This window comes from Magnolia sinica, chromosome 4 (assembly GCF_029962835.1).
Source record: "Magnolia sinica isolate HGM2019 chromosome 4, MsV1, whole genome shotgun sequence".
Classification (NCBI taxonomy): Eukaryota; Viridiplantae; Streptophyta; class Magnoliopsida; order Magnoliales; family Magnoliaceae; genus Magnolia; species Magnolia sinica.
The window spans coordinates 94,032,397-94,055,380 of record NC_080576.1 but is presented as its reverse complement, the minus strand read 5'-3'; the positions used below and the strand labels follow the sequence as shown (position 1 = coordinate 94,055,380).

The 22,984-nt window shown below is 38.9% G+C and overlaps 1 protein-coding gene across 2 annotated transcripts in view; it reads left to right on the top strand.

The window, feature by feature from the left end:
- Positions 1-891: 891 nt before the first annotated feature.
- The window catches only part of LOC131243396 (zinc finger CCCH domain-containing protein 19-like), a 60,317-nt gene continuing 38,224 nt past the window's right edge, over positions 892-22,984 (top strand). Inside the window, exons 1-5 of one of the 2 annotated variants that reach the window (XM_058242734.1) lie at positions 892-1,707; positions 1,823-1,902; positions 13,094-13,281; positions 21,046-21,967; positions 22,056-22,183. In XM_058242734.1, the coding sequence (XP_058098717.1) occupies positions 1,082-1,707; positions 1,823-1,902; positions 13,094-13,281; positions 21,046-21,967; positions 22,056-22,183 (1,944 nt within the window). In that variant the 5' untranslated portion in view covers positions 892-1,081. Of the gene's footprint in view, positions 1,708-1,822; positions 1,903-13,093; positions 13,282-21,031; positions 21,968-22,055; positions 22,184-22,984 lie in introns of those variants that run through there. The other variant, XM_058242735.1, reaches the window with a different exon arrangement.

Sequence of the window (22,984 nt, the reverse complement as noted above, 5' to 3'; positions counted from 1 at the left end):
ACAAACATCATGGTCGGCCCACCTAAGTTTACAGCAGGAACTTTCTGCAGGAGGCTTTAGCACTGTAATACCTAGTGTCTATCATGGTATGGTCTACTTAAAGCTTTGAATCAGCCTCATTTTTTGCATGAACTGGCAAATGGACAAACCACATGAATAAAATACATACATCATGGTGGGCTCACGGACGCCAGTTAGCTGGCTGTGCTGTGGTCACCGGCCAAACCGCGTCCCCATAGATGGACCCGGCTGAAAAGTAAATGGATTCAACTACTGTTGGCTTGTTGTGGATGGAAATCCAAATAAGACTTCGGTGTCTCATCTAATCAGGTCTGGTTTTAAGCATCTAGAAGAGTTTGAATCTAGAATCGAGTCTGGTTTGTTTAGTTCCATGTTTAATAATCCGTGACATTTTTTCTACATTACAAATATAATTCCACAAATAATAAAATTAAGAAATTCATATATTCGGGTACCAGCCGGGTATTGTTGCCAACTGCCGACCTTACAATCGGATTTAGACCCGATGGATGCAGAGTCGATTCAACAGGCCTAATACATCGAATATCACCAGGATCCGGCAACTTAATAACCCTAATTTTTTGACTATGATGTTACCCAAGTAAAAGATCCTGACCGTCCAATCATTTTCCTTTGTCTATGGATGGGAACCATCACTGCACGGCTGCTAACCATATATTAGCAGTCTACTAATTAAATTCTTAACAATCGCACCATCCTGGAGAAGTTTTGACGAAACACTGAAGTGGGGCCCACTAGGTCAACGGTCTAGATGAGCAGCTTGCATTTCCCAACCGACCCGTCTCAGCGCCTGAGGAGTATACGCATGTCAACCAGTGGGAAACGCTTATAAAAGTCATCTCCTCCCCAACCGAGGGGCCTCTCTCGCATGTGCTAATTGGGGGCTCTTTCTTTCCTATCCACCCTATCTCTCCTTCCCTCTTTCTATGTAACCCGAAAACCCCACCCGTTTTCGGTCGTTCTTCACGTGGTTTTGATCTAATAAAACCGGCCAAAAACCAGTCGTACGGAAACCCTAGAGTTTCCTGTTTCTCTTTTCATGGAAGAAGAAGAGGAGATTTCGGATGTTTTCATTTCTCAACAATACGAGCATTCCACCGAGGCAGAGGACCGGCCGCCTCAGGACGAGTTGGAGCCGTCTGGTGCCCAGGATGTCACCGCTCTTCTTTCCGAAACCCTAATACTTCCTGAAGTTGTAGACGACTCACAGCTCCTCGGCTCTCCTCCTGCTGTTGCAGCCCCTGCCGAGGAGCCGGCTCCGGTGGAGGCGACGGCTTCGGTAGAGGCGACGGCTCCAGTAGAGGCGACGGCTCCGGTGGAGGGGACGGCTGCGGTGGATGCGATGGCTGCGGTGGATGTGATGGCTACGGTGGATGCGACGGCTATGGTGGATGCGACGGCTACGGTGGATGTGACGGTTATGGTGGATTCGATGGCTACTGTGGATGCCACGGCTCTGATGGGGGCGACAGGAGGGATGGAGGAGGAGGTGAAGGAAGCGGGGGAGGCTGCTGTTGTGGAGACGAGCCGAGGAGGGAGGCGGAGGCGGGGCCGGCCAACAGCATCTTTACGGCACCGTCCTAGGGCCCCACCGAAGAAGAAGGAAGAAGAGGATGTTTGCTTCATATGTTTCGACGGTGGGAATCTCGTCCTCTGTGATCGGCGGTGCGTACTTCTTTTCATTTTGGAGGAATTCTAGGATCTGAAGTTGTTATTCTTCCCCCCTGTTTTATTGTTATCATGATTTTGATAAAAAAAAGGGGGTTTGTTTGGATTTTAGGGGTTGCCCGAAGGCATATCACCCTCAATGCATTAATCGTGATGAGGCTTTCTTCCGATCAAAGGGTCGATGGAACTGCGGTGCGCCATTCTTCTCTCTCCACATGCTCGCACATACATTTAACACAAGTTTTGCGTGCTCTCTCTCTCCACACACATACATATACACATGTTTTGCCTGTTCTCTCTCTCTCTCCCTCCCTCTTGTATTCTTGTGTCATCTCAACCAAAGCAATATGGCCCCACGCATATGTATGTCTATGTATTTACATATCTACATATACATAATTACATACACAAATACATCCATACATAATGTACAAATGTAAGTACTTGTTAGCAATTTGGATTTTTTAGCTATAAAACCCCATAGACATGCAATGGGAACTCTTAATTGTACTTAAGTATTATTATTTTGAGTGAATTTATTTTTGCCATTAGGTCATCTCAAGGGGAAAAGGTTGTTAGTCCTTGTAAATTGTTGTTAGTGAGGACCAAGGACTACATTGCCTCATTGATAAGAACAAAGGGTCCTGTATTTCAACAGCCAATGGGAGGCCATGGTACTTTGATGTTGACGAATTGGAAGCACCACTAAATGGGTCTTAAAAAAAGGAAGTAACCAATGTTTTAAATAGTGTCTGTAGCATAGTGAGCTGCAAAGCTACATAGCGCACCAAATAATGTAACTCCCATGTAGCGTATGCTATTTTGGTATGGTACTGTGGAAGTGCGTTTTAAAGCTTAAAGACTTGCAAAATTTCATGTTGTAAACTTTTAATATTTTATGTTAGTTAAACACAATTTGAAAAATGGGGTGACTTATTCTCCTCATACGTGGCATTGATGTATAGCTATCCAGGCTATCCAAATTGGAGTCCCTATTGTGGATGGAACATATCTCTAGAATCACACGTATCGGGCAACTGTAACAACTCTGTCAAGTGAATGGTTGAAGAGTTTCAACCAGTTTTAAATGGTGTAAAACACGCAATATGCTAATGCATAAAACCAAAGACATTTCTATTTCCCTCTTTTGAAAGCACTATTCCCTCTCTCACTGAAAGCCATATTCCCTCTTTTAAAAGCCTATCTTTTGGTTCTCTCAATCCACACAATGATTGAAGACAAAAATCGAGAGAATCAATCAGCCCCATGAGAATATCTCTTGACTAAATTTTGAGGAACATTGGAGCCCAAGCAAAGGAGAAGGTTGATTTCCCCCCTTTGAATGTTCGTATGAATGTGGAGCTCAATTTTTTGTTTCTTTATTGATTTAAATCTAAAAAGAGGTAAGTTCTTCTCCTTAATCTTCAGTAATGAATTTTATCTCATTTTGGATGTAGATGCAAGGTATTTTTGGTGTTTTTTTTTTTTTTCTTTTTTTTTGGGAGGTCAAATCCAATGCAACATCATAGATTAAGCTTGTTCTACAACCATTTGTTGTGTGGGGCCTACTTTGGTTTGTATGGAATGCCATCTAACCTGTCTAGTCCATCGTGTGGGCCACCGGGCTACATTGGTGGGTTTTGTATTGTGTTCTATGCTGTGGCCCATGTGGTGGTTGGATAGACCTAACTTTTTTTTTCCCCTCTATGGTGGCTGTCCGTTGTTATTTATTTTGTGGTCTAGTAACCAACCTATCCAATCCCACAGTTACACGACTTGCACGTGTTTCGTCATTTAGTGATACACATGCTGCAAAAAAAGATTTGTGTATATCTTTTATGTTATTTGTTCGCTTTTTAATTTGTTAATTTGATTTTTTATTTTATTTTTTGGATTCAATTTAAGCGGGTGGCTTTTGATTACTTGGTTTGAACATGAATGAATCATATTTTTTCTAAGTCTTATTTTATTTTATTTTTTGCTATTTTTATATTTTTTTACTGTTCACCATATATTTCCTATTATTTTAATTTTAAAATAGAAGTATCGTGTAGCTTATGCTACATGCAATGTAGGTTACGCTATATGCTATAGAGGGGTGATTGCTAAGCTATACGTTACATAACAACTTCCAAGTTTCGTTATCTTGTAAGATGTTGGTGGAACCTTGTGTTCCTTGTTGCTGGATTCATTACATCTTTTTCCTATCGCTTTCTCTTGACTAACTGCTCGTTAAATTCATCTCCCAACCTTTTCCAGGAGAAAAAAAAGTATAAACAATACTGTCTAATACAGACATTAGACAGTTTGGAACATTAACTGCTCAGAATTACTTACAAATCAGAAAAAAAAAAGGTTTTCTAGTTTGTTTGAAGAGGAATTTCGTAACTATCAAAGTAGCCTTGTACTTGGATATCAACTTGGGTTTTCATGAATTTATATACAAATATCAAACTTTCCAATGCTGGTATAATATGCTTGCATCCTTTTCTGCTGATCTTTTTCTCTTGGGAAACTTTGGAAGATGAATTTCATGAGCAATAAGTACTGAATAGGAAGCAATAGAAAAAGAACTAATAAAACCAAGAACGACGAATGAGAAGTTCCATCTGCATGGAACTTGGGAACTTTGAATCTCATTTACTGGTGTCACCATTGCTTCTTATGAGTGTGCTTCCTCGGGAAGTTGCCAATTGTTCTAAGGTCTCCAAATTCTTTAATAACTCCCAAGTGGTTTTGCCAAAGGAAAGTTGATATCATTTTGCGACAAAGAATTGGCAATCAGGATTCACCCATGATTCATGATGGTTCTTGTGAAATAGTGGAAAGTGTTATATATTGCTCAAGTGTGTGGACCTTGGTTGCATGATCATTCTATCTAGGTGTTGCTCCTGCTTCGAACTGCACTCTGGATTGACACACTCGCTCTTGCTCCCTAGCTGTTTATACTTGCTAACAATTTAAAATACGCACTTTCTCGCTCCCGCACCCGAATTTGTTGATGGTTTGCTTCACGATTTGTGCAACTATAATGTGAACTTCACCCCTATTTGTTGAAGCTTGTGTTTACTGAATACAAGAGATGCTATGATTGTGTTTTTGTTTGTTAAAGTTTGAAGCACCTAACATGGGGACAAGAACGATCATGTTTTTTTTTTGGTATTTGAGTAACTTAGGATAAGGCAAATGTAAAATATACTCGAAAAGGTTTCACTGAATGCTCCATCCCACTCCCACCTAGATGGGGGAGAGGGAGATATAAACAACATATATCTTGTCAACGTATCCTCCACCTACATTGGGCAACAAATATTGCAAATGTTAGCAATGATCTCGCAAGATGCTAGAAAATGAAAGGGAAGGGCTAGTGGAAACAATATTGGAACTTGGATAATGTATGGCTGGGTATTGAAGCTTTGACACTTAACAACTTTACCTAGTGTAGTCAAATGTGACCCAGACGCATGCCTTCTTGTTTTGGGCGTGTCGTGTCTCCCATGGACCTTGGGTGTGGTGTCTACCTTGAGCGTGATCCTAATGCATAGCGCCTACGTGCGCCTAGGCATGCCTGCGGTACATGTGGCTTTTCACATGAGGTATCCTTATCATCATCATCTAAGCCTTACCCCAATTAGTGGGGTTGACTACATGAATCTTGATCCACCATTTCACTCTATCAAGGGCCATACCTTTAATTAGACCTAGTTCTTTTCTTATACCTTGATCCATGTCCTTTTGGGCCTTCCCTTTAACCTTTTAGAGCCTTCAATTTGTATCAACTCCTACCTATTGGTGTTCGTTGTCTGCGTTGCACATTATCAAACCATCTAAGTCTACTTTCCCTCATCTCATTATTTATTGGTGTTACTCCTAAGTTCCCCTTGAATGCATGCATTTCTAGTTCTATCCTTCCCCATCTTTCCCTTCTATATCTCAACGTCCTAATTTTAGCTACACTCATCCCATGCTTATGTTGTTCCTTAATTGCCCAACATTTTGTCCCATAAAGCTTGGTTGGTCTTATAGCTATACTATAAAATTTCCCATTTAGCTTGAGTGGTACATGGCATAAAACGCATAGGTGCCTCCATTTCTACCATCCAACTTGAATTTTATGGGTAACATCCTTGTCAATCCCTTTACTGTCATGAATTATTGAACCAAGGTATTGAAAGCGATTATTTTGGGAAACTCCTTGGTCAACAATCTTAACTAATTCGTTGTCTTCGCTCCTATTGTTACTAAAATTGCACTCCATATATGTTGGTTTAGTCCAACTAGTTTTAAATCCTTAATATTCTAAAGCACCCCTCCATGAATCTAGCTTTGTGTTTATGCCTTCCCTCGTCTTGTAAGTCAACACTATGTCATCTACAAACAACGTACACCATGGGATCTCTTGCAAATGCCTTGTTAACTTGTCCATAACTACTGTGAAATGGTACATAGTGCCAACTCCTGGTGCAAGCCTGAAGCGATTGGGAACTCATCTCTCCTCTAGCGGTCCTTAGATTTATTACCGCTCCCTCATACATATCCCTCTTCCCTAATCATGTTGATATATACTCTTGAAACTCCTTTCTTTCTCAACACTCACTAGATTAACTTTTGAGGGACCTAATGATATGCTTTCTTTGAGTCAATAAATACAATGCAAGGATCCTTCCTCCTTTCCCTTTATTCTTCTCACCTTAGCCAATATTCTATTTCATAGGTTGATCAAGGTTAACGAGTTCTTATGGGTACCTTGTATGTTATTTATTTATTTATTTATTTTTAAATATATATATATATATATTTTGGTGTTTTACGACCCAATAAGGGTGTGAATAGATAAGAAAGGGCTTTAGGACATATTTCAATGACTTTTCTCATTTATTTTGAGATTAATCTTTAGATAGTTCCCTTTCAAATTTCAACAAATTTTCTCAGTTCTTTTTCTTCTTTCCTTCTTAATATTGAGGTAAGGTCATTGCTTTGGTCATTATATTGTAAGATCTTGCTGGTACTGTAAAAGTGATTTAAGGTGGCTTGGGGATTTTGGGGAATTGGAAAATTTAGGTTATGAGGATTTGGGAATTTGAAAAATTGGATTATAGGGTTTGGAAAATTTAGGGATTTTGGCAAGATTGTGGTTTTGAATTTGTGAATTTGGGGGATTGGGGAAAAATGGAAAATTTACAGTTAGTATTTATGGAATTTTGGAAATTAGTGTTAGAATTAGGGAATTTGAGAAAATTTAGCAGTATAGCAAATGGGTTGTAAAAGGAATTGAATGGTATTGACTTTGATTATGTAAAAAAAATCAACTTCTATCCATAAATAATTAAATGTTAATATTTAGTCTACTAAATTAAAAAATTGTGCTTGAAATCTCTAATATTATCCGATATTATAAAGACTTACTTTATAGTAATGATTGGAGGAAGCTAACTCTTGATAATCTTTAGTTCCCATCCTTCTCATTAGAAGGTCCTGAGTCTCTTGAGAAGCCTTTTACGGAAGAAGAAATCAAGCTTGTATTCGATTTGATGTGCGGTGATAAGGCTCCCGGCCCCGACGGTTTCTCCGTAATATTCTTTCAGAAATTTTGGTTGATGGTGAGCAAAGATGCGGACTTCATATCAGATTTTTTTGTAAGAAGACTTTTTTCTAGTAATCTTTGTATTACTTTCATTGCCCTAATTTCCAAGGTAGAAGGTGAAGAGTCTTTGAAAGACTTTAGGCCAATATGTCTTATCGGGAGTCCTTATAAGATTCTAGCTAAAGCTCTCTGGCTGAGGTTTAAGGGTTTCTTACCCAAATTCATCTTCAAAAATCAAGGTGCATTCATAGCAGGTGGATAAATTCTGCATACAACTCTAATAACTCACAAATGTATCGACTTAAGGCACAAGGAAGGGAAGAGTGGGTTAGTTTGCAAGCTCAGTATAGAGAAAGCCTACAACCATGTTGACTGGAAATTTTTGGACTATATGCTTTAGAGGCTTGGCTGTGGCCCAAGATGGAGAGGTTGGATTCAGGCCTGCAGTGAATCCCATTCATTCTCAATCCTTAACAATTGATCTCCGTTTAGATACTTTAAGGCCTCCCGTGGCATTAGGGAAGGCGATCCTTCATCATAGTATCTATTTGTTATCATTGGGGATGCTTTCAGTATGATGCTTCATAAAGCTGAAGATAATGATTTAATTTACAGCTTTAAAGTGGCAGATGCAGGAGTGCAAGTCACTCACCTTCAATATGTGGATGATACAATTCTTTTTTGCAATGCGGATGTGACGTCCATTGACAATCTAAAACAAATGTTTGTCTCGAGGCGGTCTCGAGCCTAAACTTGAATGTCGCTAAAAGCGAAATGCTAGGTATCCATGTTCAGTGAGAGGTCCTCACGCAATTGGCAAACAACTTTGGCTGCAAGTAAGGTTTCTTCCCCTCTTTATCTCGAGTTACCTCCTTGTATTGGAAAACCGACAAAACACTTGTGGGACATAGTGTTCGAAATATCGGTATTACATTGTATATTGCACCCTTGGGATACAGATACATATTGGTTATCGCACGGAATATATCGTTTGTATCGGGTAATTTATCACACTTTTTGGGAAACATGGGAAAATGGTTGAATTTTTTAATGAAACTTCAAGGATTGTTAAAGAAGACCTTAATATTCACTTTAAAATCATCACATCTGAAAAAAAGTGCATATAATATGTTTCTTTTATGTAGGGTCCTAAGCTATGCGCTGTCTAACTGAACTAATGCAACTATATTCAAATTGAATGCATAACATTTATAATGTATCAAGATATGTATGAAAACACAACCAATTCATTCAAAAGCAAAAGAAGTAGAAATTGAGAAATATACCTATCAATGATGTGATTGGCTGTGGCCTAGACCCACATAGTTGGTCACGAGCGTGGATTAGGTGTTACTTGGGTAACACCTTAGTCGGTGTTACCCTTACCGTAGGGCCCACCTTGATGATATATTGTGTATTCACTCCATCCATCAGTTTTTCTAGACCATTTTGGGACACAATACCAAACATTAATCATATCCAAATCTCAGGAGAACCACTCCCCAAGAAACAATGATGATTGAATGCTCACCATTAAAGCTTTCCAAGGCACACTATAAGCAGATCCATAATGTTTATTTTCCATCCAACTCATTAATAAGGTCAACTGGAACTGAATGAAGGGACAATACAAAGGTTAGCTTGATCCAAAACTTTCGTGCCTTAAAAGAGCTTTTAATGGTCATTCACCACTTTTTCTAGTGGTGTGGTCCACCAAAGATTTGGATCTACTTAAATTTTGGGATAACTTCCTTATGAGTTGAAAAACTGATGGGCAGTGTGGATATGAAATAAATTCATCAAGGTGGGCCCCCCATGGTAAGGGTAACACCCATGTGTTGCTTGGGTAACAACTAATCTACTCACCGCACCCACATCGCTAGTTCCGAGGTCGTAGCCAAGTCGCCCCCAAATCTGCAATAGATTGCGTGGCTTGCGAAGCGCCATGGACCTCCCTTGTGTGTTGATGTCACCAAGTTCTATGGGCCCTACCATAATGTATGTGTCATATCTATACCGTCCATCCATTTTATGAGACCATTATAGGGCATGGGATAGTACCAGAAACCAACACCTTAGGGACATGCTGATTTCTGTCTATTATAGGGTTGCCATAGGCACTTGCTGTTATCATGACTGTAGGCACTCGTCCAATAGCCACAAGGCCTTTTCTTTTCTTTACACGTGGATGCAAACTGTCCAAACTCGTAACACTTGAAACTAAGGCATCCAAAAGCAGTTACTTAACGGCTATTATCTAATGATAAAAATGGCCACAGTTGTGTTACAGGGCGATACAATTTTTTATTTTTATTTCCTGAAAAAAAAGGTTGTGATTGCTGTCATGGCCAGTATCGTAACGGTAACGACAGTGGCCGTTACAGACACTGTTACCATTATTCCGTACCTTGCTAAAAAAATTGGACTGTGCTAAGATCCCTGGATTTTCCATTTCCTCTCCCTCGTGGTGTAGAGAATGCTGCAACAGAATTTGTGGAAGAGACATCGATGTTAGCCTGTGCCTATAATCAATTTTCCTCATTAAGTAAATTTGACAGTACAATATCCATATCAGGTGTAGTCCCACCCTAAAGGATGTTCCCCTTTGCAGTTTCATACTCTGGGTGTAGTCTCATTAGAGACTACATGACTGTCTGCTTCTCTTGAAATTTCATCCCATCAGGAAAGGCATCAATAGGGAATCTAGAGATTAGATGCATATTCGTAGAGCATTGTTTAGTGGAAAGATTGATAAAGCCCACATAGTGGGACTGAATATCCTTAACAATAACCGCAATTTCTCGTGCAATCTGAGATCTCTCAACATCATTAGTCTATTGGTAGATTTCGCTGAGATAATTCTGCATTTCTCGTGATGTTCTGTAGGGATGTTGACTTAAAGCAATCATGGGTTCTACAGAGTTTAGAATCCATGTTTATTTTGCATTATTAGTTTCCAAACCCCAAGTTTCTTAACATCAGTGGGTATGTCAATAGTACCATCAACCACACCCCATAGATTATTTCCTTCGACAAAAATGTGATATTGGAACTCCCACAGAGCATAGCTCTTATCATCGGATTTGATGGATATGGTTTCAATCTTCTCCATACCATAAAAGCTCAAATTTTGGAGTAAGAAAAAAAATCACCAATGAAGATGGAAGCAGCTTTATGACACAAAACAGATCGGAAACTGGTAATGATGATATTGGCGGTTGATTAATGGTGTAGATCTGTTTTCGAAAACTAATCTGAAGCCAATACAGAAGGACACATGGGCCTTCATGGTAATGGCAAGACTGGTCATGAACCAGGGGGGCAAATTGTTCTAGGCAGACTGCACCTGACCGAGATTGATGTTGACCACAAGTTGACACAACTGCTGGAAATCTAGTAGGATAACAAGGAAGATCCAATTAACGTCATTGAAGACATTACAGATCTGAGACCCAAAGGGCAGCAATGAATATCTGTGATCAGAGTTGAGTAGTAAAGATCCAATATTGGAATAAGAAGGGCAGCGCATTGATGCTTGGCTGGAAAATGGAGTAAAAAATGGTGATAGCATCAGATCTAGAAGGGGTAGTGGTAGATTTTGGTTGTGGCAGTAGCAATGGTCTGTGATGGTGGTGGCAACAGTGGATGACGATGGCAGCAATGTAGGTGGATTTTGGTGGTTGTGGCAGATATGGAGAACGTGGACAATGTGGATCTGCACGGTGTCAGTGGTGGACAATGGGGGCGAAAATGGCGGGAAATGGTGTTTTGGGGGCTGCAGTGCCGGGTGATGAAGATGATCATGGATGAGAAGGTTTCGGATCTGTATGGGATTGCAACAGCAATGGTGGACAATGACATGATTGCAACAACAATGACAGACGACAGGATTGATAAAACAGATCTGGATTGAGACAGATGAGGAAGACGTAGCATCAAAAGCCCAGATTTCTCTGCTCTAATACCATAATAATTAAAAAAAGTCCATATTTTTTTCTCATTGGTATTGAAATGTATTTATACACAGTATACTGCATGTATTTTACTTGCATTCCACACCTTGTGCAGCTGTACACCTTATCCACACACATGAACCCTATGTGTGTTTACATGTTCTCTCTGTGACTTGGTCCCAAATTGGTGCTACTCATCCTGATAATGGATGAGTTGGGGCCTAGTCACCTGTTTTTAGGTGTACTGGGCGTCCGACTGAAACCGATACATTCGGATGATACCAAGTCCTATTAGACATTTTCAAACCATGATCCTAAGAGATCCTCACTAGAATTATCAAATTTACCTTGCCTTGTATGCGTGTTTAGTGGATTCTATCTTCTCCTAGAGTAAGCTGCTTTTTATTTTGATCTGTGGCTGACGACTTTTTATGTTGGAGCATCTTCAAAGCTAGGATCTCCCACTACCCAATGTGTGTTTCATGTGCAAAGCAAAGGTGGATTTGGTAGGCCACCTCTTTGTTAACTGTAGATAAGCAAGGTGTAGATTTCAACCTTTTTGGATTTTGGTGGGTGATTGAAGGATCAATGGCAGACATCCTGAGAGGAGTGGTGGACCTTTCTGGGAGAAGTGTAAAGTTCTTGCAATTTTATGGGGTCTTTGGAAGGAGATAAATAGGTGATTTTTCAAAGAACAATGAGCTCACTGCTCAAGATGTTGTGGCTAAGATTAGAAGGAATATTATGGGGTGAACTACTCTGTGCGAAGAGTGTGAAGGAATGTCAAAGGAGGACATTCTTGTTGTGGCTAGGGTTTTGGTTCAAGGTCATACATATTGTTTTCATTGCAGGTTGCTGGGGGTATTGTGGCTGCCCCTGGGCCTAGCCTTTTTTTAGGATTGTTGAGTTTTTGTTTTTGGGATCCTTTCCTTGTTTGTTGCTCTCTTTTTCCTCTTTTATTGTTATTCATAAAATAAAAAAGAACTTAAACATGTTTCGTGGATAGATTGATATTATAAGTTTCCATATCTCGTCAGTCGAAAGGTCCAAATCTGCGCCCTTTCATACTGGTCATGCAAAAAACAAAGTTGGGAGAAAACTCATCAAGCTTGGATTCCTATGGTACAAGTCAAAGCTGGAAGCCGTGGACATTCTATTGGAAAAACCATGCGTGTGATTCTGCCAATGTTTGAGCAAGTTATGATCAATTTACAAGTAAGGTATAGGTTGTGATGGGAAGGATGACAATTTGTTCTTATTGAAAGGTATCTTTGTTATCATTACAATAAAAATCATTGGTATGTTTTTGGAATGCATGGCTCCGATCATGTTGAAAATTGGGTTGAGGTCTGGGGGTTGATATTCCTTTTGGTGGTGGTTGAAGGACTATTGTAACAGGTTGTGCCGAAGTTGACCTAAATGGATGACCATATTGATAATACGATCTTCCATTTTGAAATATTTCTACAACCTAGGTGATCATTTCAGCATTGGAGCTCATTAAACTAGACACCTCAGGAGACTGTTGCCAAGGCTTGTGTTTGTAAGATGTTTGGTTTCATTTTGTTATCCTGTATAAAACGTTAACACTTCTGATTTTTAGCTTCCATTTCTTTCATAAATTTTGTTGTTTTTGATGTTTTAGAATGACCTAGTGAAGTCTGCAAAATCTGTTAAATGATGTCTTGCTTTTATTTTTATGTGCTTTCCTTACAATTTATGTTGTGACTTTCACCAAAATGATGGGCGTTTGTCTTCATTTCTTGATTGCATCTTTGTTAACAAGATATTTCTTCATCGCAGTTTGATATGCTGACTCTTGTATTGTGTTTACCATGCATTTCAGGTTGGCATATATGCAGCAAATGTGAAAGGGCTGCCCAGTATATGTGCTATACTTGTACATATTCCTTGTGCAAGGGGTGCATGAAAGAAGCTGGATTTCTATGTGTTAGAGGAAACAAAGGCCTGTGTGAAACATGCATGAGAACTGTTATGCTGATAGAGCAAAATGGGCAGACAAACAATGGAATGGTATGCCTTCCTCTGTCTCGCATAGACTTTGTTGCTTTTATCAGGACATTGCCTTAATTTGTCTGGATGTGTAATAGAAACAAGTTGCTCATTATAGGGGTTCATGTATTTGCATATCAAGAATTAATTTGTTCATGTTCTAGTTGTTGACTTGTAGGTCTCACAAATTACAACTTCCTATTTTTCCAACGGTTTAAAAATGATTCAAGCAGCAGTCTCTCTCCATACGTTGATAACGGATCCTATTTAGTGAGACTCCTAACAGATGCTAAAGTTTTATATAAATCCTAGCGGTTGGAATTTGCAGTTTCTATGCATAGAATGCATGTCATTTCCAAGCATAGCCGACTCTAAAAATCAATCCAAACACTTCAGTTTACTAACCTACTATAGTTATTTGCATAAAAACCAATACTTTATTAAAAATAGTATATCCCTCAATCTACCCTCTCCTATTAGATTAGGGCAAAGCCTAAATCTACCTCTTACATTTAAGTCTTTCAAAAGTAACCTGGAGAAAATGCTAGCCATTGTACGAAGTATCGGTATCACTACAAGTTTCTTTGGTTAGGGACATGGTAAGAATATTGATATCACTGGTAATATCGTCAATAACCGGAAATGCAGGGAAACATGGAAAACATGGTTAAATTTTTCAGAGAAACTTCAGGAGATACTAAAATACACATATTTGCATATTTAGGAATAAAAAAATACAAAAAGAATGCATACACAATAAGTTTCCATTTAATGGGGGCCTAAAAGTGCTATTGTAAGAAACTAGTCGAAACTTCCCATCTATCCTTCCAACCATCCAACCTCCCATCTAAACATCCATCGACATTTTAGAATATTGACAACACATGATTCTCGAAAAATCATTGACAACTGGAGTGGAAACGAAAGACTATGGCCTCGATATCTGCCATGTTGCGATGAAGATAATATCGCAATATTATTGATATTATCGTTGACAATTTGAATAGTGCATACCACCATGCTCCCATAATGGAAAATTTTTTAATAAACAAATTCTTGGCAATATCGATACATTGACAATATTATCAAAATAATGTTGATACACTGGCGCGATAAAAGTGACACCTGGTATTTGCACACAATTGAAAATATTGGCAATACATTGGCGATACAAGCAACACCTGGAATTTATGCAGTAAAAAATATCAGTGATACATTGGTGATACTTAACACTCCATCATTGATACCTGGAATTTTTGATATTACCATTGTTATCGGTATCGCCGAGTTGGAGATACAGATAATATTGGGGTTACTCCGAACAATGGTTTTAGTATTGTTTAGTCTGCCAAAGTGGGCCACAAGCTAAGGGACAAGATCTTAGATAGATGGTTCGGCTGTGGGCCCATCAGTTGATATGGGCTACTTAAGGGCTGAAATTTGATCCTAAAGTGCTTGGGATTTTTTTTTTTTTTTGGAGAGATAACAGAACTTATATTAAAATATAAAGGATTACCAAAAAGGGAATCGACCCGCTGAGCTAGCGGATCAATTGCCAATCAAAACGCAAACAAACTACAATCCTTAAGATGAAATACATTGGAGGCCCACTCGAAAATATAATAATGAATTCTTTTCACCAAGTACTCGACCGAGTTGGATTCCACCTTGAAACATCTCCCATTTCTTTCTTCCCACATTGCCCACCAAACAGCCATAAGGGTCATTCTCCAGACCAAAGTTTTTTGCTTTCCAAAAGTGACACCATGCGAAGCTTTGAGCAAGCGCCCCGTCGAATTAGGGAGAGCCCAGGATATATTGAACCAAGAGAAAATAACTGACCAGATCTGATTGATGAAGGAGCTGTGAATGAATAAATGGTCCACTGATTTTGCATCCCCTATACAACAGAGACAAATGTTAGTGATGGACATACCTTTTTTCCTCAAGTTATCAACTGTCAGTACCTTCCTGTTACCAACTAACCAACCAAAAGCTGCAATCTTTGGAGGAAGCTTGTATGTCCACACTTTATCTGACATTATCTCTTCAGAAGCATTGAGTTTTCTGTAGATGAAGTTGTTTGGGGATTTGACCGAAAAGATGCCCGATTTGTTGAATCTTCCAACCGGTCTATCGGTTCCGAGCTAATCTGGTTTACGGCTATTGATACTATCGAGAAGGACCGCTAACTCATCGATTTCCCTATCAAGAAGATTTCTTCTACAATAGAGATTCCACACTATATTGTTACCATGGATGTTATAGCTGTCAGCTACCGAGATAAGCCGATTTGGGGCTAGACGATAAATATTTGGGAACACGTCTTTTAAAGCTTGAGCTCCCACCCAAATATCTTCCCAAAAGCGGATATTATTGCCTTTACCAACATTGAACCCAATACGTCTCCTGTTTCATTTCTAACATGCCTTTCCATAGAGCCGATGCTCTATAGGTTGTGGAATCTCTGGTCCACCACCCTCCTTCTGATTGACCATATTTGCTTTTGACCAACGAGTTCCATAGAGTTCCGGATTCAATTCCAAGTCTCCAAGTCCATTTTCCTAAGAGGGCCCGATTCATAGTCTTGAGATTTCTAATGCCTGCACCGCCATCTCGAGTATGTTGACAAACCTCCTGCCAATCAACCAGGTTAAATTTCTTCTTGTCCCCCTTTCTATATCATAGAAAGTCGCGTCTGAGTCATTCGAGCCTATCCAGAATCGCATTCAGGCATTTGAATAAGGACATGAAGTATAGAGGCAGACTCGAGCACCACTTTTATCATAGTGAGAAGACCCCCCAAAGATAGATATCTTCATTTTCATGTAGCGAGGTATTTTTGCAAATCTATCTATGACTTTATCCCATAGGAACTTGGGGGGTTTTCCCATGCATAAAGGAAGACCAACAAATGTTGTCGGAAGGGTTCCCATCGGACAATTGAAGAGCTCAACGTATTGGGATACCTCTGCTTCATCCATATTGACACCAAATAGCTTAGATTTAGAGAGGTTGACTCTGAGACCCGATACTGCCTCCAAGCATCGGATAATGGTGCATAAGTTGCTGATTTTTTCCTGATTGACTTCATAAAAAAGTAAGGTGTCATCCGCAAACTGGATGTGGGAGATGGGGGAGTCCATACCGCTGATAAGACAGCCATCGATGATTCCAACATCTTGCCCTTTTTGCAGCATTTTGGAGAGTGCCTCCCCCACTATTAAGAATAGAAAGGGAGACAAAGGATCTCCCTGACGCGGCCCCCTGGTGTTGCCGAAGAAACCTTTAGATGAGCCATTGAGGAGAATCGAGAAGAGAGCGAACCCCACACATTCCTTGATCCAACTTCGCTATTTAACCCCAAAAGCCATCTTTTGCAGCATGTACTGAAGGAAGTCCCAATCAACATGGTGGTAGGCCTTCTCTAAATCTAATTTGCATAGGAGGCTTTTGGACCCAGATTTATGAATCGAATCCAGACATTTGAATGCTATCAAAGTGTGGTCGATAATCTGTCTACTTGGGATGAAGGCGCTTTGATTGTCAGAGATGATCTTTCCCATCAACCCTCTCAGCCGAGACACTAAGACGTTTGCCAAGATCTTGTACGGGCTCCCCAGTAGGCTGATCGGTCTGAAGTCTTTCATTGACTCTGCACCCGAAGTTTTTGGAATCAAGGCTATGAAGGCCGCTCCCAGCTCCTTTTACAGACGACTCTTGTCATGGAATTCACTGATAAATGCTATAACATCTCCCTCTAAAACTTCCCAAAAAATGTTTGGAAAAAATTATAGGAAACCCATCTAGGCCTGGAGCTTTATCTCCTTCCATAGATTTCACCGCCTCCTTTACTTCAGCAATCGTGAACCGAGATTCAAGAAGCTTTGCTTCTTCTACTAGGATTTGGTCTAATTGAAGATGGTCCAGCTTCGGCCTGAGACCAAGTCTTCTTTGTGCAGGAGGTTGCTGAAGTATCCATTAGCTTCTTCAATGATGTCTTGTTGATTCCCTGTACGAACACCATTGACCACTAAGGCTTTGATTCTATTGGCTCTAGCATGCACGTTAGCAATGTTGTGGAAAATTTTTGTATTTTTATTACCTTCCGATATCCATTTGCTCTGTGATTTCTGCTTCCAGGAGATTTCATCGTCATAGATTCTGGATGAGTAGCTTTGAATTAGATGGACTCTTTTGTTCCAGGTTTCTGCCGTCATAGGATCGACTTCTGCAGCTGTATCAATTAACTGCAATTCTGCCAGTATTGTTTTAGTTTCCGGATCTCTTTTCCAAATTTGAGGAACTTGGATTTCCAGGCCACATCATGATATTCTCTGTTTACAATTTGAGGAACTCTAGTGGTCCAAAAGCTTCAAACAATCCAAATCGCTGAGATTGTCCTCCCAGTTCAAAGATGTAAATCTCATTAGAATGAGCAATTACTCTTTGTCATTTTCTACATCCGGATGATGCAAGTAGTGGTTCGCTTGGGTCAATGAGGATGCTCACTATGTAATGCGTCGAAAACACAAGCCTTCGAATGGTAAGATTGTAGGTAGTCTGAAGATCAACTATTGATATGAGATTGGCACAAATACTACCTACATAAGAAAAACCTTCACTTTCATCAAGTCGATCCAACATTCTTACCAAAGAGTGATGGACAAGGCAAATAAATATTAGATTTTTACGTTTTCCATTTTTTCCCTTTCATTTGATTTTTTCCGCATTTTTTGGGACAAGAAAGAAAGAAAGGAAAAAAAAAAAAAACTCTGATACATTTTGTTATGCTGTCTATCTTATCTTATTATTATTATTATTATTTTTTGCCCGGTAGATATACCCTCCGGTCGCAATAGTCAGAACCTTGGTGTACTAGTACTTTTTAGACACTTCAATGATTCTTTGGTTTAGTCATCCACATGTAGAGGGTGTTTCTGGGTGTGGTTTGGAGGACCATCTCAACCAATGTAAGGATACTTGAGATAATTTTTCGTCCAGTTCAATGTTGGTTTGGATACTTTGCTTTGATCTTGGGGGTTTTATTGACTTCTTCTTTTGACATTAAATTTGGGTCCTCAACATCCATGCTTAACATGCCACCTTATTTGAAGGCCTTGGTAACCATCCTCAATCCTGAGAGAAAATTCAAACTGTTCATCAACTACTAAATGCATACTGCTATCCAGTTCCCTAACTAAACATGCTGTCTAGAGCCTTATCTGAAGGCCTTGATAACCATCCTCAACCATGAGGGAAAATTCTAACTGTTCATCAACTATTAAATGCATACCGCTATCCGGTTCCCTGTCTAAACATGCTGTCTAGAGCCTTATCTGAAGGCCATGATAACCATCCTCAACCACGAGAGAAAATTCTAACTGTTCATCAACTATTAAATGCATGCTGCTATCCAGTTCCCTGTCTAAACATGCTGCCTAGAGCCTTATTTGGAGTCCTTGATAACCATCCTCAACCATGAGAGAATTTTAACTGTTCATCAACTATTAAATGCATACTGCTATCCAGTTCCCTGTCTAAACATTTGTCTAGAGCCTTATCTGAAGGACTCGATAAACATCATCAACCATGAGATAAAATTCTAACTGTTCATCAACTATTAAATGCATGCTGCGTTCCCTGTCTAAACATGCTGCCTAGAGACTTATCTGGAGTCCTTGATAGCAATGTTTTAAATATCGACGATATCAGCCGATATATTCACGATATATCTTGTATCCATCTGTGCGATACGAAACACACAAATAGTTCCAATATATCCTACATGTTCGATCCGGCGAGCATTTTCAATTTCTGATCTTTTTTTTTTTTTTTTGGTTAAAAATATGTTAAATCAGTGTCAAATGATTACAAATCCATTGGTTCTTCATGTTTTGCATGAAAAATCATAGAGTTGGAGTTTTGATTTCGATATCCATTGTTTCTTCATGTTCTCCATTTTTTTCCCCTAAATTTTCCTTCAACCAGCTGTCAATTGAGACTATTTTCGAAGTATTTAGGAGTATTTGATGAAACGATCATCACATACGCTCTAATTTTGAAATTTGAGTGTAGGTGGTCCGATTTGGGGAAAATTCAAAATTTTCCTGGTTTCTCCCAAATTGCTTGCAATGTTGCACTCCAAAAATGAAATCAAGCATGTATGAGGGCTGATATACTGATATATTAAGTCCTTGTCAATTTTAGAAAAATAAAAATTATTTTTTAAATTAAAAATTAATATTTTTTATTAAAATATTATATTTTTTTCAAAATTTCCCTTCAACCAGCTGTCATTTGAGACTAATTTCAAAGTATTTAGGAGTGTTTGATGAAATGATCATCATATATACTCTAAATGTTATGCATTCAATTTGAATATTGCATTAGTTCAGTCAAACAATGCATAGCTTAGGACCCTCTACATAGGAAACCTATTATATGCACTTCTTTTTTGAGATGTTATTATTTAAAAGTGTGTATTAAGGTCTTTTTTAGCAATCCCTAAAGTTTCATTGAAAAATTCAACCATTTCCCCAATGTTTTCCAATGTTTCCCAAAAAATGTGATAAATTACCCGATACAAACGATATATCCTGTGCGATAACCGATACATATCTGTATCCCAAGGATGCGATACGTAACGCGATATCGATATTTCAAACACTGCTTGATAACCATCCTCAACCATGAGAGAAAATTCTAACTGTTCATCAACTATTAAATGCATACTGCTATCCGGTTTCCTGTGCACTTTCAATGAAGATGAGGATACTTCTCTTAAACTTACCTTTTATGAAGTGCAATTGGTATGATTTATGGCGACTTGGAGGAGTCTGTTGGGTCAGATACCAAAGAGTTGGATGGATTCCTCGGCTTGCTACCCCCTATAATCTTGCAAAGTGGCATTTGATGGGCACCTCTGCTGGGCTAGTTGAAAATCAATATCGATTTGATGATAAGAATGCAATCCAGGACAATCTGGGTTTGGGGTTTGTCCACTAAGGATTTCAAGTTGTGCTTGTGTTTTTGTGTAGTTTAATTCTTGGAAGTAATCAATGTAATCTAAGCTTTCAATGGAATAAGTTGTTGGAGTCTCACTTGTTCACTCCATATTTTAATGGTTGATATCCTCTTTTAGCACACCATGGTTTTGTTGTGCTAGTATTGTACTATTTCACTTTCGTAATCTTACTGGTGATACATACTTTCTGGTATGATGTATTTCTGGAACTCACACACAGGATCAAGGTATAAAGCTTCAACTAAAACAGTTAAACATTCTACCCATGCAGGTAATAATGCACATGGATAGCAAAAATAGTGAGCTAGTATTGCTCTTTCAAATATTTCCTCCCTAAGGATTCTCTCTATAAATCACTCCCCTCTCCACAAATCCCTTCTACCCTCAGTTCTATAAATGGATGACGACAGATAGTCTGTGTTTATGTCATCCTCAAATGACTTAATGCCATTACTCTTGTTCTTTTTCTTTGAAACAAGGTTTTTTTCCCCTCTTGGAATGGAATTTAACTGGGTTAACACCCCCCCACCCACCCACCCACAACACGTGCACACAAAATGGCTTCTTCGATGATTTTTTTTTTTTTTTTTTTTTTTTTTTGTTTTTGTTTTTTTTTGTTTTTTGGTTTTTTTAATGAGTTGTACATGTTAATGCAATCATTTGTTTGTTTGTTTTTCCCGTTACTTTTCAACGACAATTAAAGAAAAAGAGTTTTAAGATGGAGTTATGCTGACTATTTTTTAGATATACATGTGCAGCCTGCAGTAGATTTTGATGACAAGACCAGCTGGGAGTATCTCTTCAAGGAATACTGGCTTGATTTGAAACGGAAGCTATCATTAGCTCCAGACGAGCTCACTAGAGCGAGAAATCCATTGAAGGGTTCTGGTGTTTTGGCTCGCAACGGCGAATCTTCTGATGAATTGTATGACGCTAATGCTGATATAGGTTCTAGTTCAGACAGTTCTTCCGGACACCTTGAAGCGAGTACTACAAAGAAAGGGAAGAAACGGTCAAGGTCCTCTGCCAGTAAGGAAGGTTCTTCTATTGTGAAACATGAAGTTGGTAGCGAACGGCCATCTGTTCCAGAGGGCACAGAATGGGCTTCAAAAGAGCTCTTGGAGTTTGTTTCACACATGAAGGATGGAGATAAATCAATCTTATCCCAGTTTGATGTTCAGGCTCTTTTGCTAGAATATATTAAACGAAATAATCTTCGTGATCCACGCAAGAAAAGTCAAATCATATGTGATTCAAGGCTGGAAAGTCTGTTTGGAAAAGCACGCGTGGGACATTTTGAAATGTTAAAGCTTCTTGAATCACACTTTCTCATTAAAGAAAATCCTCTACCATTAGAAGATGACGGTCAAGGGGGAATGTTAGATAGTGAGGCTATTCAAATGGAGGCTGAAGGTAACAGTGATTCTGCAAAGGCAGTTTTAGATAAGAGAAGGAAAATACGCAAAAGGATTGATGACAGAGGGCCGCAGGCTAATCTTGATGATTATGCAGCCATTGATGTTCATAATATTAATTTAATTTACTTGCGACGTAACTTGATGGAGGATTTGATTGATGATGTGGAAAAGTTCCAAGATATGGTTGTTGGCTCTTTTGTTAGAATAAGGATTTCTGGCACAGGTCAAAAGCAAGATATGTACAGGCTAGTTCAAGTTGTAGGTATATCTTTTTCTTATCTCATTTAATTCACTCTGTATGAATTGGCTGCAGGGCGTACAATATGAAAGGCTGATGATTTTATGCACAGGTACTGGCAAGGCGGCAGAGATGTATAAAACTGGGAAAAAGACAACAGATTTTACGGTTGAGATATTGAATTTAAACAAGACAGAGGTTATATCTATCGATATAATTTCAAATCAGGAGTTTACTGAGGTAATTGAACATAGAGTTCTTCTGCGTGGTACTTTTTTCACCCTTTAGAAAACTGTATGGCATTCATTTAGTTTATGCTTTATTATAATAATAATAATATTATAGTACTTTGGAACTTATTTTGTTTTGTTGAAATCCAAACAACCAAAACTGCTTTTATCTTTGTAAGTTGTTTTACATACAATATTATGCCCAAACACATGTCGTTACTTTATCATACCATATGCTTATTGCTTATGCCTCCCATAATGAGGCTGTTGAGGGTAAGATGGAGGGGATGACATTTTAATATTTTTTCATGCATGCGGTAACAATAAAAATTGTTTGATAGCATTATAGACAAATGCAACAAAACACAACCCTGCACATTGCACTTGTATGACATGTATAGGCTTCACTTGATTAAGTATTTGAAGAAAAAGCTTGGGAGTGAGTAACATCTTTATTTTTCCTTTGCATGTTTGTTGTAATAATGTAAAGTTGTATCGGTGGCCAATGGTATTTAAAAGGATGATTTGATGTGCTTCAATTACTAAATCTTACTATCAGGCTGCTTCTGCTGTTTTACTCTTGTCATTTGCCTTGGTGCTATGTGTCGTTCATACCTATAAGGCTTGCACTAGGGGTGTACCCATTCATAGAAACTCTCTCTCTTTCTCAAGATCAAGAATGAATGCAGAAAGACCATAATGTGCCAGATTTCATCCTGTTAAATATTTCTTCAGTGTATTATTACTTACCATTCCCTTTATTTTTGTTCCTTAACACTATTTTAACAAGAATCTAGTTGCTAATAAAACC